This window comes from Taeniopygia guttata, chromosome 15, assembly GCF_048771995.1.
Source record: "Taeniopygia guttata chromosome 15, bTaeGut7.mat, whole genome shotgun sequence".
NCBI lineage: Eukaryota > Metazoa > Chordata > Aves > Passeriformes > Estrildidae > Taeniopygia > Taeniopygia guttata.
Window position 1 is genome coordinate 2,819,650 of NC_133040.1, and position 18,060 is coordinate 2,837,709.

The 18,060-nt window shown below is 44.1% G+C and overlaps 1 protein-coding gene across 1 annotated transcript in view; it reads right to left on the reverse strand.

The window, feature by feature from the left end:
* BCR (BCR activator of RhoGEF and GTPase) overlaps positions 1 to 18,060 on the reverse strand; it is a 99,147-nt gene that overhangs the window by 45,362 nt on the left and 35,725 nt on the right. The window contains exon 2 of the mRNA XM_012578131.5: positions 6,010 to 6,194. Within this exon, the coding sequence (XP_012433585.4) occupies positions 6,010 to 6,194 (185 nt within the window). The remainder of the gene's footprint in view (positions 1 to 6,009; positions 6,195 to 18,060) is intronic.

The window sequence follows — 18,060 nt, forward strand, 5'->3', positions numbered from 1 at the left end:
CACGTGTTTCAGAATAAATCTTACAGGACTGTACCAGGGCAGCAGTCAGAGCATTTCTGTCTCCCTGCTGTGGGAGCCATGAGGACCAAGCACCCAGCCAGATCTGAACAAACAAGACATCAGTGCTTTGCTTCCACTCCTCATGAACTGTGTTAAAAAAAACACCAAAACAATAAGGAAGGTAGAAAACAGGCTACAGGAAATTACACAGGTATCTCATGCCTGTAAGATCCTGGTGTTCTCCTCTCTTCTTAACTGGGTGGTGCTTTTTGCTATTCCAAAGCCTTAAAAACAAAAATATTGAGTCACATTGCAATCTTGCAACCTGAACCACAGTCAGTGAGAGGGCTTGGAAGCTCTGGAGATATCAGAGAGCACACGTTGGCCCCGAGCCATGGCTGGGTTCAATGTGTTTACAGCTTGTCAGCCCAAGTACTTTAGTTTACTAACCAGGTTGGCATAGTGTGTTGTGTTCAATTACTGCAAGACTGACATTCACCAGCTCCAAGGTTTAGACAGATTCAGCTCTTCCTGACTCTGGTTAAAGAACTCAGGCCTTTCTGGTTCTTGTTTAAATCAACAGCAATAATTGTTTTCTTGCAAATGTTAGAAGAGCACAGATTAAGAATCTAGAAACCACAATACGTAAGATTTTGCAAAGAGGTTGCTGCTGACACAGCTCTTTAAAGAGAATCAGGGATTCAAAGTGGGCGTATAAAAGGCACTTTAACTCTTCCTTTGGTACAGGCTGTTCATACACCATGCAATGAATGTGTTCAAAGGCAAGGTTTCCCATAAGGACAGCTTACAAAGGAGAAAAACATTCCGTTCAATATTTAAGTGTAAATATGTTTGAAAGCTTCTGCTGGAGGTGTGTCATTGTCCTGATGATATTAAATGGGGCAAATTCTGTAATCAAGCTAATCATGCTCCATGTGGCGAGGGGAAGCAGCAGGGAGAGAAGCCAACATTATTTATAACATCAGTACTGGTGTGCCAGCTCTCCTCAGGAAGGGCTGTACATCCAGGCAAAGCCCTTAAGGAGCAAAGAATTGGAGAATAAAAAGGAAAAGCTTCATCTGTTGGTGGTGGTGAGGGGAAAGTGACAGTAAAACAAAACAAACAAACCAATTCAAATACTGAGAGGAAGAAAGGAGAAAGATTAGGAAAAACTGGAGGGGGAAGGACAAGCTAGCAAGAGTGGTACCAAGAGGAGCAGTAATCCCATTTACTGCTGTAGCTTCATAGGTCAGCTTCTCTGCATCCCCTTGGGACCAAGCTAGGAGCAAAATCCACAACCTGCTCGGCCACAGCCCTGCTCTTGCTGAGCTGGCAGACAACAGGAACAAAGGGATCTGATCTGAGGACAGGCAATGGCTGCCAATGCTGCACAGCAGAAAAGGAAAGAGAAATTCTACCTGAAAGCCTGTAAGTACCAGCCAATTTTTCCTCCAAACAGAACAGACAGTAGGAAGGAGTCGTTCAGCTTTAGCACTCTTGCTTCCCTTGCTTTGATATACGCAAGAATTGGAAAGATCTGCTTTGTCAAGAACTCATCTCTAAATTCCTGAGAAGGGACTTTCCTCATTTCCCGGGGCAGTGGAATGAGCTTTGCTTTTCCACTGCCTGCCCTGCACCCACCTCCACAGAGCCCCAGGCACATCCCTGAGCCTGCCTCTGCTGGGGAGCATCCTCAAAGCATTTCCTATTTCTGCACTTCCCAGGGCTGCAACCTCTCCTCATACAAGGAGCAGCGCCAGAACAGTGAGTGAGGCTTCCTCCTTTTCCCAATCTTCTTTAGCCTCCAGGCTGCAAGTTACCCACTCCAAAACTCCTGGCAGTAACTCTTCTCTTCTGAAGGGTGTCAGTCACTGATTTTCCAGCTATCCGTACACCTTTCTGTGGCCTAAGAACACTGCAGCAAGCCCTCTCTCTGTCCTCCTCTAACTTAATCCAGGTATTTTCTCTGCTCTTCACCCTCACTGCATGGGAAAGACAGACACATTTTCTCTCTTTCTGGGAGTGAGTTACCACTATTTTTTACCAAGTCTGACACCTTCTGAATCTACCAGCACTGTCTTATTTGGCAAACATTTGGGCTGACATTTTCCAAGAGAGGTTTCCAGAATTTCTGTGAAGTTCAATCATAACAGTTCAGCTGTTACAGAAAGGAAGGTTTGGGAAAATTAAATCTCTTCTCAAGTTAAATAAACAAACAACTTAAGAATTAGTGGAACCTATTTCTCCTTTTCCCATTGTCCCTGTAGGCTTGCTTCAGAGCAAAGTTTGGCAAAAGCACTGGTTTTATGGCAGGACATGCATCAGCAACCCAGCCTGAGATTCTAGAAGAGCCAGAAGAAACAGAGCAAGTTGAGTCAGACCCTACAAACATTTGTTAAGGCCTCCTTTCCACACAAATGACAAGTCAAGGGTTGCTGAGATCCACTCTACAAACATCTGTGTTGGCTGCCCCTGTCTGGGTCCCAGACAGAACCAATGCCAGTGCAGCCTCGTCCTCCTCCTTGCACAGCAACAGTTTGTGCAGTGGGCAGGAACAGGCGGAAGGGGAATGCCCCAGCTGTGGCTGGAGTGGCACCCCCTGGAGACAGAGCAGGCAGCATCTCCTTGTCTGCTCAGGAGATGCAGGTGGTAGGAGGGAGAAGAAAACACTGCCCAGGTGACAAAGTGCAACCACCACAAACCTCTGGAAGTCAGCTGCAACCCTCAGTTTTTGGAACAGAATGTGCTGGGAGTTGGTCACCCTACACACTGAGGGAACAGCAGGAAGCTCCTTCACAAGCAGTCCAGGAGGTTTCCCTTCATTCTCTTCTAGCAAGAGACACTGCTTTTGGCACTCTGCACTTTCTCTGTGGTGGCTGGACAGAGCAGATGAGCCCTGATGTGCTACTCAAGCACAGGCTATAGCTGCTCTAGGGAGGTGGAAGAACTCAGTCAAACACCTGGCAGAAAAATACAAAGCCCAGCAGAGCAAGCCATAAAATAAGTCAAAGCAAAATGCCCTCAATATTCAGATAGCAAAAATGCAGTCCCCAAGAGGTCTCATGGTTAAGGCAGATAAACATCACAGCAAAATGCTGCAATGCCCGTGTGATAGTAAGGGAATTACTTAGATTTATATTAAAAAAATTTGAATATCATTGTTTGCTACATTTTCCATTTTCTGGGTGTCTGATTGGAGTGCTGTTAACTCTTGGCTGCAAAGTGAAATTAAAGGAATTTTACTTTAATGTGAAGAAAGCTGTGCTAAAAGTCAGAGCATGGTTTTGCAGAACACTACGCATCTCACATTAAGCACCCAAAATTAGCAGATGCTTCTCCCATAACCTGTCTGCCCTGATTAGCTGTGGTTAGTGAACATACCATCCTCTTATCTCACAGGAACACTGCAGGGACAATTAAGACCTGTGTGGCATTCCAGCTGTATCTGGACTTCATGGAAATGAATACTTTTGTACCCAGACTGGAGTTTGCAGTGTCCTGTAAATAAGGTGCACACTCTAGAGATGAAAATAAGGCACAGCTCTGGAGATGAAATATTGAATCCTGTGACTATCATTCACTTCATCCACTGCACAGTGCAGGAGCCCACAGGAAAGATGGGACAATTGAGTAATTCAAAGTTATCATAATGATTCAAGAGTTCTTAACTTCTAATGACTTTACAATCTTAATGTTTTGCCATTATTTATGTAGTGCATGCATTGTGTTGCTGCATGCAGTTCACTTCCAGACTCTGGTCATAAAAATAATCTGAAATTTTCAGAAGTAACTGCAGGCACCTCAGTTAAAAAGGCAAGAAGGACAACTTTAAAAGCAAACACATCTAAACAAAACATGTTTTCTGCTAATCAAGTTTAGTACAAGAGAAAATGGAAGAGACATATGTCCTGGTATTTCTGGTCCAACATGTTATGTTTGGCTCGGCAGTGTGTTTGACACTTAATTTTGTTACTGATGTCTTTTCCACTATAGCTGAAAACATAGCTCAGCAAAAACCATCTCACAGTTCATGATGACTGAAAGTTTAACTTGCTTGGGAAATACCTGGATATAAATTTAGTCTCTTTCTGCTTGTCACAGGGATTGTCATCTGTGGACTGATTACAGACAGGATCTGTAAGTGAAACTGCTGAGGTTCATGATTAGAAGTCCAATCTGTATCAGGACACCTCTTTCTTTTGGAAGCCATGAAACATCTTTTTATAGTCAGAGAAAAGAAAGCAGCAATTTATGTTAAAAATTATTTTTGAAGAAGCAGCCTTCAAGCATTACTAAAGTAACTTTTAAATTAACTACTGTTAAATGCTTATGAGGCAATATTCAAACAAATAAAGAAAAATATTAACTATCAGGCAATGTCTCCTCCAGGCCTCCAGTCACAGGCACTGTCATAACTGGTTCCTTGAAGACAAGCCTCAGTCATGTGTACTCACAGAGTGTTTTTTCCTTCATCATGAGAAGCATAACCTGAAAATCTCAAGTCAATATTAAAATGGTTTTGGAGCTTTTTTGATTTACTAATGATAATTTCTTCACTCAAAAGCCTCTTACATATCACAAGAATTCTCATCTTGAGAGATAAGAAAGCATCTCAAAATGAATTCATTAAATCATAAGCAGCTAACTTGATTCTACACTTTACAGTCAAATAAAACTAAGCAAACACCAACAATGTATCTACTTAATAATACTTTAAGAGATCTTGACAGTGATTTTTATAAATTACAAAGAACAAGGACACTGTGTCAGAAGGATTCTTAGCCCAGAATTCATCCTGGAATCAGTAAGCATAGCTGTGACAGTAATCAACAGAGAGCAGAAGGATGTGCACAATAATGCTTGGTGGCACTTCTCAGACTTGCCTTTTGATGCAAGATAAATAAAACTTCCTGATAATCATGATGGTGTTGATTTACATGTACATTGATATCTCTAAAATATCCATAATTACCTTTCATGATATCGTAATTAACAGGAAAGAACAATATAAAGGCAACACATAAGTTAAAACACTTGGATGAGAGATTTCAAAGTGTCATTTACAATGTGGGAATTCAAGATTGTTTGGCACATTTTCTTTGAAGTACTGTAGAAAGGAAGTGACAGTTGTCTTTGTGCTATTGAATATCTTTATGAATGATTTGGGGAACCCAAAAGTTTGAATATGAAAAGAATATTCAGAAAAACAGCGGCTTGGGACTCAAGTGCTCTGCAATCTACTGCAAGAGGATAAAAAGAAACAAAAGGTTGAAAGTCAAAGAGACTAATCCAGGCTGAAACAAAGACATATTGGACTGTGAAGACAGCAGAACCAAGGATATTGTAAAACTAAAAATAGAAATTTTCCTGAAGTTCCAAGCTGTAGCCATGCTACTGAACCTGAAGCAAAACCAAAGCAAGGTAGACTGAAGGGCCATGTTAAGCCACAGATAAGGCAAGGCAGTCCCTTCTATATTTTTAATCTATGATAATTGATTATATAGACAGCTGTTTAGTGAATAGTCAAATCCATTACAAGTAGTGGCCATCTCCCAGCTAAAGTCACCATTTCAGAGCTAGCACTTTTAATTCTTTTTATCCCATTTTCACAAGGTAAAGGAAATATGTCTTCCAGATGCTTGATCAAACCCCTTATCCTAAGTGAAAATAACTGTTATTTTCGTTGTGAAAGGCAATGACAACTCACATGCAGAGATGTATGAATGTATTTCATTCCACAGCCTCCTTTCCAAAATATCTGCTATTTAGAGACCCTCTCAACTGCAATTAGTCACCAATTCTCTCCACTAAAATGCACAAAGGACTGAAAAATCATATACACAACAGTGAGCCATGAAGTTCAGGCCTAGCATCAGCTAAAATGTTCAATGTCCAACACCAGGCAGAGCTGTATCGTGTCGGGTGATGTCTCACAGCACTGGCAGCCCCGCTAAGCCCGACCACCCCTGGCAATGCTGCAAGGCTGTGCTGGAGCAGGGAGGGACTCACCGATTTGGTGGATTCCAGGGACCCCGAGGACAGCGTGTCGCGGCTGCCGCGGCTCTTGGAGCTGAGGTGTGGGGAGGAGGACGGCGAGTCGTCGATGTAGGGCATCATGTCATGGTGCCGCTGCTGCTCCTCGGCGCGGTCAGCATCGTACGCGTAGCCGGGCGGGGTGCCCCGGAACGGGGCATCTGCAAAGCACAGCACAGGCTCTGGTGACACGCACGCTCTCTGGACACACAGACAGAATTCTGGCGCTCAGGAGAAGCACAGAGAAAAGAAAATCTTCATCTCTGCTCCTTTGCTTTCCCTATGTGGAATGTGGTGCGGAGATTGTTTACCTGCAGTGATTGCTGGTTGGATTCTGGTGAAGGTTGTTTGGGTTCAGTGACCAATGGGATCCAGCTGTGGCTCGGGCTCTCAGCAGAGTCACAAGTTTTTTTGTTAGTTAGATACGTAAGTAAGAAGTAAGTATGTAGAATAAGATAGTATCTCTTTAAGCAGTATATTAATATAATATAGTATAGTTTTAATAAAGCAGATCCTTCAGCCTTCTGATCTGGAGCTAGACATCATCGTTTCCCATCGGGGCTCTCCTGTTATACTATGGCTCTGCTCAGCCTGCACAGGCTGGGCAACACGGGCACGGCCCCCCAGCTGCTGGGGTCAGTTATCAGGAAACCCAAAGTCAAACACACATCAAGGAGAGGAGTAAATGTAATTAAATTCATGTTGTCACCAAAAGTTCATTTCACTTATTCTAAGGCCTAAAAGGCAAAGTCCTTTCTTGCATTAGTGGTCATTTAATTACAGCTCTTTCCCTCACATCTTCCTTCAAAAGCATTAGCACCAAAATAAATGCTTTTGCTGGCTCCATAAAAGTTACCAGTCTGAGTTTAGGAAGCTCCTGGGTAACAGACTCTGGGTTTTCTGCCCATCAAGAGCAGATGATGCCCCTGCCAGTTTAGGTAAGATAGGTAATACATAACTCAGGGGAGAACTGTAATTCTCTCCATACCTCTCAGCAACAAGAAGAGTAGGAAAGAGAGGTCCTACATGTCAAGTGAACCAACCTAGTGGCAAAAATAAAATCCTAAAAGGTCCTCTTCTGTTGACTGCCCCTCCTCCTATTTTGAACTTAACCCCTTAAACAAATAAACAAACCACCACACTGCTCCCTTCTATACATCCTGTCTCCCCTCCCGCAGAAGGCCCTAAAACAACAATCCAGAACACAAGCAGGAAAGAATAGTGGTATGAGGAGTCAAGCTAACCATTACTGCATGAGACAGCAATTAACTTCTGCAGGAAAAATGAATAGCAAAACTGGTTGTGCCATCTTTACTTGCTGTGTACAGAGAAAATGCAAAAATCTGTAACAAAGCAGCTCCTTCTGCCATAAGTTAAAAGGCTTTTCATCTCTCTGCACAAAGAAATATACACAAAGGAGCCAAATTTGGTGTCTACACAGTGACACTGCACCACAGTCTCCATGGGCCTGTGAAGCTCTTTCACCTGGCAATGCCCAGCAGTGTCCCGGGTGTGACAGTAACAGCCATGCATGGGCCACTGTCCACAAAACTGCAGAGCTGTTCCTCCTCTTTCAGCCACACGTCACAGAATGCCACCCTTCTTCCCAAACTGAAAAATATCCCCAAGGAGATAAGCCAGATCCGCCTTCACAGAAGCCAGTGAGCCTTTGGAAGACAAAGCCATCAAAAAAGGAAAAACAGTTACACTTAAATACAAGCAGAAGCTATTTCTTGTTTTCACAAATATCCAGGTTCTGTTAAAATAATAAGCAGCTGCTGCCAAGCATACTAATAATCCTGTTATACATCACTAAGGCAGGGTGGAGGAGTAACATTTTAAAGCCCACTTTCCTCCCTCACAGTAAACTCAGTTAAAGTATGACTCATTTCAGTAAAAGATGTGAACTTTATGTGGAACAGAATAAAACTTGATCTATGTGGCTTTTTCAGGAGGGAGAGCTGGTCCGGGGAATTTACACAAACAATATACTGAAAACCCAACAATAAACTCACTGTAGATGTGAGCCTCTGTCTCAGCTTGTTCCAAATGCCACCCAGCTAAGTAACAGCCTGGTACAAGGCCTTGAGGCTGCTGAAGGACTGTGGCAATATTATTTTAACAAACTCAGTGAGTTTTATGTCACCCACCTGCTCGAGTTATTACCTTGTGCTCAAACTCTCAGAGCTCTTGTTAGACTGTGCACAATCACAGCAACAAGAGGGAAGGTGGTATCTGTTCTTTGGAAGGAACTTTGGTCCAGGTGTTAGAGGTTTCCAGAGTCCACAACCATTCAGAAAACACCATATAAGTTGATTTGCTAAACAGCAGCTTGAATGGGAGTTGCTGAAAACAGGAACTTTCTAACCCAAGAATCCTGTGATACATCACTGATCATTGAACACAGGTGCTATCCAAGGAGGAACATCAGTACTGGGCACTTCTGCTGGCCTCAAGCCCACTCAAGGAAGGGTTCCTTTTGCCTGCAGGAGTTTCTTCAAACTATTCTTACCCAAACGGATTTCTCCACACTCCCGAGTTTCTTCAAACTATTCTTACCCAAACCCATTTCTCTGCACTCCTGCAGTAACAAGACCAAGTTGCTGTGTGGAAATTAAGGCAGGAATATATTTTTCACTCCCAGTGCTCACTCTCAAAATGAATAGTTTGCTCCACTTTTGTTAGTGGGGGAGTAAATGCAGACTAAAATACATTAGCAGAAAGGCTTGCAGTGAGTAACAGTATTTCCACTTTCCTCACTTTCTCCAGCTAAAAAACAGCTTCACACTTCTACCTCCCATAACATGTTCTGTCTCCTACTGCACAGGAAAACCTTTACCTGAAACTGGAGGGAAAATGCGAGCTGGAGGATCGGCTCAGAGGGATATTTATTCCTAGCGTTGCAACAAGATTCAGTCTACCTTTGAATCACTTTGTCTCTCTAGCCATAAAAAAGAAAATAAGTCATCTTGCAAATCTATCAGTGTCATAGACTGCTAGGAGATCTGTTCATAAAGCCCCATACAGAATTTAAAACTTTATTTCTGTATCCTCCAAGGATTCTTCACACATTAAAAAGCTTAGAAGTAGTTATTATCCTTCTTTCTATTACTGCTGAATGCAGCACTGAAATCTACCTATGGAGATTTTAATTATCTCAAAGGCAGAAAGACCTTCTTGCTTTTATTTGCCTTTTTTTCCCAGAAAAGCAAAGTACTGCCATAGCCAGATCCGCTACGCAAGCCTGAGCACCAGGAACAGAGGTAGCCTTGTGTCTCTGTGATGAAAGAGCCCGCTGTTGCCAGGGAAACTGGGTTATTCACATCTCCTCAGCCAGCACAATGCTCACAGGCTGCTCAGCTCCACCTGGGAGCAAGGCACCAGAGCAGAGATCAGAGCCAGGAGCTCACCTGCTCTGACACCTGCAGCTGCTCTCGGTGGCAAGTGGAGACAGCACATGGGCTCAAGCAACAGCACTCAGGTTCTCAGCCAGTGGCTCTGTTAAGGTGAGCATTAAGAGGGTTTTTATTCTCATTTTAGGGCCAGCCAGGCTCAGAGTTGCTATCAATAACTTTGCCATCAAGGCCAAAGGAAGATGAAGGACAGCAACAACAGGTAACTGCTGACAAGAAAAAGGGCAGGCAAAGAGGCTGATGGGCTCCATCACGGTGTGCTAAGAGAGCACCTGAGAGAGACACCGAGGAGACGGCTCCATGTGTGCTCTGCTTCTCATCTCACTGCCGGGCACAGCCCTTTCTCCTCTTTGAGTAACCTGCAAGAGATCCCATCCCACAGAGAAGAGCAGCAGCTGTGACTTGCAGAAATGAGCCCTCTCAGCTCACAACAGGAGCTATTTCTACCCCTGGCCCTCTGACATTCTCTTACAGTACCACTCTCCTGCACTGTGAACCGCCTGGGGCTACAAAGGCTCATCATTAATTCACCCAGTCTACAAAAAAACGCTCCAGTATTTACTTCCACCTTTGGTTCTGACAGCAACAGCCTGGCCTTGTTTTGCTTCAGCTTATAGGAGTCTGCTCTAGCATTTCCCTCCTCAGTTACTGCTTCTATCCTCTCATCTTGTTTTCCATCTCTGTCCCATTTTCATTCTCTTTTGTTTTTCACAAACATAATATTCCTTTTCTCTGTGACCTTGTGCCTCCCCCTCTTCTAAACTGCTTCCCTCCCTCATTGCTTCAAATTTCACCTGGCTGGGGGGTAAGGAAGAATCTAACAAATTCACACTTACAAATTCACTGGCACTCAGAGAGAGCACAGCAACACTGCTCCCTTGCCCTGTTGCCTACACCCTTCCTGCTGGGTGCCACATTCATTCTTTGGAAATATGAAATCATAGACCTAATGCAAAAGCAGGAAGGGTAAAAGAAATTAACTTCTAAGTAAAAAGAAAGATAATCTGCATCTAATCCACAGCCACACAATGGTCGAAATGCACATGTCATACTTTCACAGCAGCACAACATCCATAGCTGCTTGAGAGGCTTAACAGCAGCATGCAGAGAAGATTCCAAGCGAGCTGTGCTCCAGCTAATCCTGCTAAAAGAGCAGTGAAGCCACAGCAGCTCAGACCTGCCTGCCTAAGTAAATACCTAGAATCCTGGAGGGGGAAGGGAGCTGTACATCCTGCCAAAGCCCCACATCACTGTGGCTTCTTTGTGAATGGTACCATGGCTAGCACAAGTTTGTAATGTCTACACTCACTCCAAAAACATGCCCACAGCTGCAGAGCAGAACAGAGCTAAGGCAGTTTGCACCCTCGTGTTTCTGTGTCAGGGAATGTGTGAGGCCATAGTTTGACAATGCATTGTCTTGGCAGCAATAGGGTTTTAGGCTTCCCCCACCAAGCCATAAACCACTTCGCTGCCCTTTCCCCTCTTATCCCCTTAGTTCTGCAACCCCACAGATGCCTGTGGTCCAGATAAAGAACTCAGCCAGCTCAAAGAAAAATATCTTTGACGCTTCCCTTCTAAGCTGGATCAGCTCTGTGATCTAGTTCATGGCTCAGAAATCCAAACTGGAAGGATACACACACAGTAGATATGGGGTGGGTACACTTAAAAAAAGCTTCTGCAACTGAAGCAAAACATTGCTTCATTTTCCTTCAGGCTGAAGCTCTCAATTCCTGGGATTTACACGTGGCTGCTTTAGGGATAAGTTACTGGAATGCAACACCCCTTCTATTTTTGTTTTTCCTTTGTAACCTTTAAGTTACTAATGTGCCTTCCAACCTTAGCTCCAGCTTTTGCATATCACTGTTTACTTGGTGATAAACAATACAGAAACATGTCATTTTATTTCTTAGTGCTGGCCAGGCTACTTGGAGAAGGATCAGGGATTCAGGCCCAGTGCTGAGCACACGTCAAGTACATCAGTGTGCATGGGCTGTGAATTCAGTTGCCTGGGGAATACAGCACCATTCTCTAAAAGATATAACAACTAAGCTATGGAAAGCTAAATATCTTACTTATTTCTCTGACATATCCTGAATCATCATCTCCAAACCCAGGAAATAGCACACTCGATATATACAATTTTACACAAAACTGAGATCTACAAATGATAATTATGGTGTTTAGCTATACCAGGAGCCTGTCCCCCAGGACACAAAGCTCAAGTATCAAAAGAAAAAGAGCAGATATGTTTGCCATGTCAAATCCCTAAAACTTTATTTTTCTTGTATGGACGAAGAAAAGGCTCTGCTAGGATGTTAAACAGATTCAAAACAAACTATTTTCTTCATCCCTTCTATCTCTTCTCTATATAAAGACAGTACACCTACATGTAAGGATGTTCAGTGAACCCTGAAGCCCCCCCTCATGTACAAAACCAATTCATTTAGCAACAAAAAGTCCCATTAATTTGCAAACTCATTCTTCAGTATGAGGTAAAATCAAAGACAAAACCATCCAAAACCAGCTAGCTCCAAGCCTGCCTATGGCCTCAGACCAAGTTTCTCCTTTAGGCACACGAAGCAAAGCCAGTTATCAGTGCTGACAGACTCCTACCAGGCACCCCATCACTGCAAATGTCCAGAGGATGATCCCTCACACTGCTGAAGAAGCTCACTGGGAGCATGGGCTGCAGTGAAACACAACACAGCTCACGCCAGGAAAGAGCCATCAGCTCAAACCCAGAATTAACCAAGCAGCTTCACATAGGCTGCACTGTCCCTTCTGCAGGAGATGTGAAAGAACAAAAGGGAAACAGCACCCCAGGAAGGGAGGTTTCTAAATACATTGCTGAACACTGGAATGACAACTGCAGCTTATGCAGCATGCAAAAAAGGAGTTTGTGAATCCAAAATTTCAGCAGATTTTCCCACCAACATCCATTTCAGGTTTGCACCCTCTGCTCTCTCATTCCAGTAAGTAATCTCCCAACCATGTGAAGAGGCTGCAGGATCAAGACCTGTGACATGTGAATTTTACACAATGCTTCGATGTCTGCTAAGGAAGGGTAAGACTCACATGTGAGTCAAGTGTGTATGTGCAGATTGGGAACTGCTTCTTATTTTTGAGATGGAAGGAGGAGAAAGCAATGTACCTTGCATATGGAAGCAGCAAGAAGACAGCTGGTGGTTCTCTCCACCCTCCCTCCCCCGGGGGGATCCCAGGCCATGGATGTTAACCAGCCTCCAAGAAACTTCTGTCTCTACCACAGATGAGCTTTATCCTCATAGCAGACAGCGCCTTTAAGTCTTTAGGAGATGAATTAACTGCAGTCCACTTTTAATCTTTTAGGTGTGTCAAACTCAGATCATTAAACATCTAAAAAAGATCAGAGTTCTTTAATCTGCCCATATATTCCATGAAAAGTTCATGCAGAGAGTAGAGGACAGGTCTGATCTGTTTGTAGCAGCCTGCTACTAAAACATGCTGCATTTGCTGTCATTGGTGTATTTGTGGGGACAGATTAAACATCCACGCAGATCTAATGCCCATGCAGAAGAGGTTCCATGATCCACCCATTATGTGAAAGCTGGGACTACTGAGGCCATTCTCCACCTCAGGGAAACCTAAGGCATCCTCCCACAGGACAGAAGCAGCTGCTCACTACAGCTACTGAGAGTCATTAGAAAAATCCAGGAAGCTAACCTGATTATCCAGCAGAGTCCAGACACAACTGCTCTGTAGCATGCAAATTCCAAGGATGTCCCTTCTGCCAGCACAACTTCCCTGCTGCTCATCTTGACTCCTGACAAGTCCGGTCAGCAGCCCCGGAGCGCTGCACGCTGAGGAGTCACACACACCTCACACCCAGCCAGGCCTGCACCAGGCACAGCACAGCGGGCAGCAGCAGCAGAGGTGTACATTCCCACCTCTCCAAGACATCTGACACTTCGAGCAGCTTCAATCCAACTGAAATACTGGGAGGGAAGCACAACCACTGCACAGCACAAACCAGACAGGGGAGTCCAGCTGATAACAGCTGTGATTAGGTGGATAACAGGTTACACGTTTAGATGTGGCCTTTCAAATACAGGGTGTCTCCACAGCCATTTGTAAATTCTAGGATATACTACAAGCAGTGGGGCGTGACTGACATTAGGAGACAAAGTCACACCCATTGCCACTGAAGAAGGCAAGCCTTGAGCATGTTCCTGTGACAGCTGACAGTGCCTATGTCCCAGGGGCTGCTGCACGTCCTCCCAGGCACTTACAAGGTTTAATGGGCCCCACTTAGAGCCCTAAACAGCAAACACACACATACATGAAGAAGGGATGTTCCCAGCATGACTGGCTGCAGATATCTTGCCTACAGGTAAAGACAGAGAAATTTGGTCAAAGCTGAATTGCACAGGTACCACCACCCACTCAAGGAAGAGAGCACAAACACTCACAGTGCAGGCCAGGGCCCAAAGCAGTGAAATTCCTGCTACCTTTTTTCTTTTTTCACTGCTCCTCCTGTTTGCCACTGAATGATAATGGCACAACATGACACCCCATAACACAGATTGATACGTCAGGTTCCTGCCTTAGAGAGAGCAGAAAATGAATCTCTTTCCTTACAACATCTATGCCTTTAGATTCTTCTCCTGTTCTATGTTTTCTCAGGCAAGCTGGAAAGGTTTCCATGTTCAGTTCATATTGGCAGTCAGGCCACTGGATGTCCTTGGCAAAGGAAACCCCAAAGCATATTGGAACACCTTCACAGTTTTCCACTCATTACTCGGGATTGTGCACCAAGCTTAGCTGTCCTCATTTACTTCAAGTCCAACAGGAAGAAAGCAAATTTTAGGCCTGGTTGTTCACACGTAGAGACTTTTTAGCACTGAGATACGTGGACAGGCAGCTACATTCAGAAGTATGTGTGGCTTTGTGCCAAAGGCACCAGGAGCTTTAGCATTGACTAGATCAGAGGTGCAAACTGACTGAGAGAAAAGGTTTCCATGAAAAATAAGGTAAAAAACACCAAGAGCAAAACCAAACAAGTAAACAACAACGAACCATGCACTGCTGTAAGGAGAAGAACCTGGAAGTCAGAAGTATTTCCCAACAAAAGCAGGGTCTTCATTATGAGGGCTAAAGTTTTTAGGATTCGAGCAATTTCCCCTGTGTAAGTAGGTTCCTGTCCATGTCCACCCACTGTCCCCTAAATCACATTTGTAGGGATCATGGCAGACCACAGTAGGAGCTGGCTAAGCTAAAAATAACTGGAAAGAGTGTTATTTGATAAGGCAGAGCAGTTCCTATTCCATTTCACTGATCCTCTCCACACAATGCAGCAGCCTGAGAACACAGAGGTGGGATGCAGCAAACGTGACTGCTCAGGTCAGCACTACTGCTGTGCTCAAACTACAGCCTTCGTTTCAGTTCTAAAAAAAACCAGCAGTAACAAAGCCCAAGTGGAAACTGCATGTACTGACTGCACTGGGAGTGCTGCTGCTCTCATACCCAAGGTGGCTCTGTCATCTGCCAGATGAATGGAAGAAAATTCCAACCATGACCAGCATAACATTTACTATTTTGCTCTTCAGAGTTGTCTCAGAGTTTTGCAGTCATTTCAAACATTTGGCAACAGGAATCTCCAGAGAAGTAGATTGTAAAATTAACTGAAACAAAATGGAGCAATTCTCACCCCATGATCTCTTAAAACCCCTCCTCATTTCTATATACACCTTTTCCTGTATTTAACTAGAGCAGACCAACAGTCCTGGCATGTGGAGAGGAAAGGGCCTGTTCAAACAAGAGTTTAACTGAGCTGACAGTTCTGGGAGAAGGGAAGGGAGGGTCAGCCCTAGGCAGTGGGGGGTATTAAAGTCTATTTAAAAGAAACAGTAAAATGTCTGATAAGAACACTGTTGTGTTTCTAGATCTTCAAGGATTAGTTGTTTTGGCTTTTTTTTTTTTTTCAGTATTGTTTTTTGTTTTCTCACTAATGCATCTGGGACACTAAGAAGCCAATAAAGGTAGCTCCCTCTTCCTGTTTACACTGTAAACCTACCCATTGACATCTTACTTGTAACACTGTCAAAAATAAGCTATTGATTTACTATCTTGGCCTAGAAAAAGCAGCCCAAGCTAAATGCCTTTCTGGGCAGATGGTTCTGCCTACACCACTGACAACCCTTTCTGAACACAGCTGCTGCCCAAGCTCAGTGCCTTCCTGTCATCTGGCTGGAGAAGAAAAAACACTTTTGTGTCATTCATAATCATAGCAAGGTAGTTATAGGAACTTCTTTTAATTAAAGATGCTGAAGGTGGAACACAGCCTCCTATCAGCATTAATAAACACCATCTTCTCCCCGTATCTTTCCCCTTGAAACCACTAGTTTAAGATGAAGGTCAAGGTCTGCTCTGGGTTAGGAAGTTCTCAGCTGACATGCCACACCACCTTCTCCACAAACTGTGTGCTTCTGTGTGGAACCTGCTTTTAGAAGTGGAAGTCCTCCTCCAATTATTATTAAGAATGATTTTAGAAAAACACAATTCAAGAACAAGCAGCACAGTGGTGCCAGAGTTCTCTGAGAAGCTGAAAAGCAGATGAGAGGAAAGACCTCTCAGTCTGAGCTCATGGTGTGCTTCATCAGACACCAACAATGCTGGTTTACACTTCAGTATCATTGACAGATCCATTGCTGTTCAGATTTTATTAAAACATGGGATAAGAGGGAGCTTGTTTTGGTAACACAGATGTGTTACACCAGCACTTCATTAAGCCCTGCCATCCCACAGCATGAATGAGCCAAAAATTATTCTGAAGACATGCCAATGGGAAGCACTAAAATGCCAATAAATTCCAGCCAAAGGAAAACAGGACCACATCAATCCCTACCAAGACAAAACCTGTGTAGATTATGGTGTCCCCCAAGAGCTTTGTTCTGTACCCAGACTTGTAGATACCAAGCAGAGCTCCTAAAGCAGACTGAGTGTTCTCATGCCCAGCAAGTCACAAAGCTGTTTCACTCAGTAACTTTGCACCAAGGCCAAGAACTGAGCTCTTACAGCTCCCCAGCACTTGAGGAGAGCTGTGGATATGCAGGATACACAGAGCCAGGCAGGAGCAGAGCCTGGCTGCCCGAACAGCTGTGACAGCCACACACACACACATTCTTCAAGGGCAGCCAGAGGCTGCAGTTCAGCTCAGCTGGTGCAGGAGAGGGCAAAGCAGGAGAAGGACTTACCTGTGAAAGCAGCTCTGTCCACTGCAGGCCCCAGAGCAGCCTCTGCACTATTGCTGTACTGCAGGTGATGGAGCCAAGGATTGCCCAGGGAGGACTCACCCCCAGGCAAGTCACAAAATAAACAGAGTTCCAGGGGAGTGTGTCTCCACACCCCACATCCCTGCACAAGAGCTCTTTCCCTTGAGGTGAAAAAGCTTGTTAAGGAATCTCTGTCCAGAATTAAAAACCACAAAACACATACACCAAGTGTCTGTACATGAACACACACACATTTACAGTTACACCCCACAGAAGAAGAGTGATCAGCTATTTCCCAGCTATTTGGGAACAGGATTTGGTCTGCTAAAATACAGGCTGAACCCCAGCAATCCACAGCAGACTCCTACTAAGCAGCCTGCACAGCAGGGTAAGATTTTAAAAGATTAAGCAGTACAGCATGGACAGTCTCATACAGAGCAGACACAGCCAATGATGATGCTTGCTACTGTTAACACTTGCATTTCCAAATTCCACTGCTTAATAAAAACAGGTGAAGAGTCTGAGCAGCTATTTCAGAGCATAACAGAAGCCAGAAGCAGAGAATTTTCAAAGGAGCTAGTTTAAAGCAAGAAAACTTTAAAACCAATACCACAGCAAAAGAAATGCTTTCTCCATATGGCTTTGGAATGACTTTCTCCTTTTATTTCTAGTGACACACCCCTCCCAAAAGAGCCAGAAAACTATCCTTCAAGCTGAAGCACTGAAATTCCAGAAGGAGTGATAATCACAGTGGTCTGACACTGGCACTTAAGACCTGCTTCTGATTTCAAGCCTGAAAAAAAAAAATCAATTATTTACCAGAATTACGACCTACTTAGCAGATAATAGCCTGGGATCTCCTCCCTCCCCCCTTTACAAGCAACATTTTGCTAGAGAACAAAGCATTAAAAAGGCAAGTATGTGGGAGTAGCAGGAACAGGGGCTGTTTTCAGGAGCTCTCCAGCCCCAGTGCACCCACACCCCTGCCCGGGCAGCTCCCAGAGGGCAGCTGGTGATGGGAAGCAGCTCCCCTTGTGCCAGGGAGCCCTGAGCCCTTTGCTGGGCTGAGTGCTGCAGGGAGCTGGCCTGTGCAAACCCTGGCTGTGACATGTTCTGCATGAACTGACACTGCAATCAGTACTTTGAGAGAAGAACAGTTCTACAAACACAGAAACACAAACAGAAGCTCTATGGAGTGCAGCCTATAACTATGAAGAGAAAAACTTCAAATATTTGAGACAAGATCCAAAATCTTCTAGACACTGAGCTTCCAAATGTCCTTTATTTGGGGCAAGAGATAACTGAACTTGGTGCCAAAATGCATTACAAGTACACATATGGTCTTGGCACCTTAACCAGACACC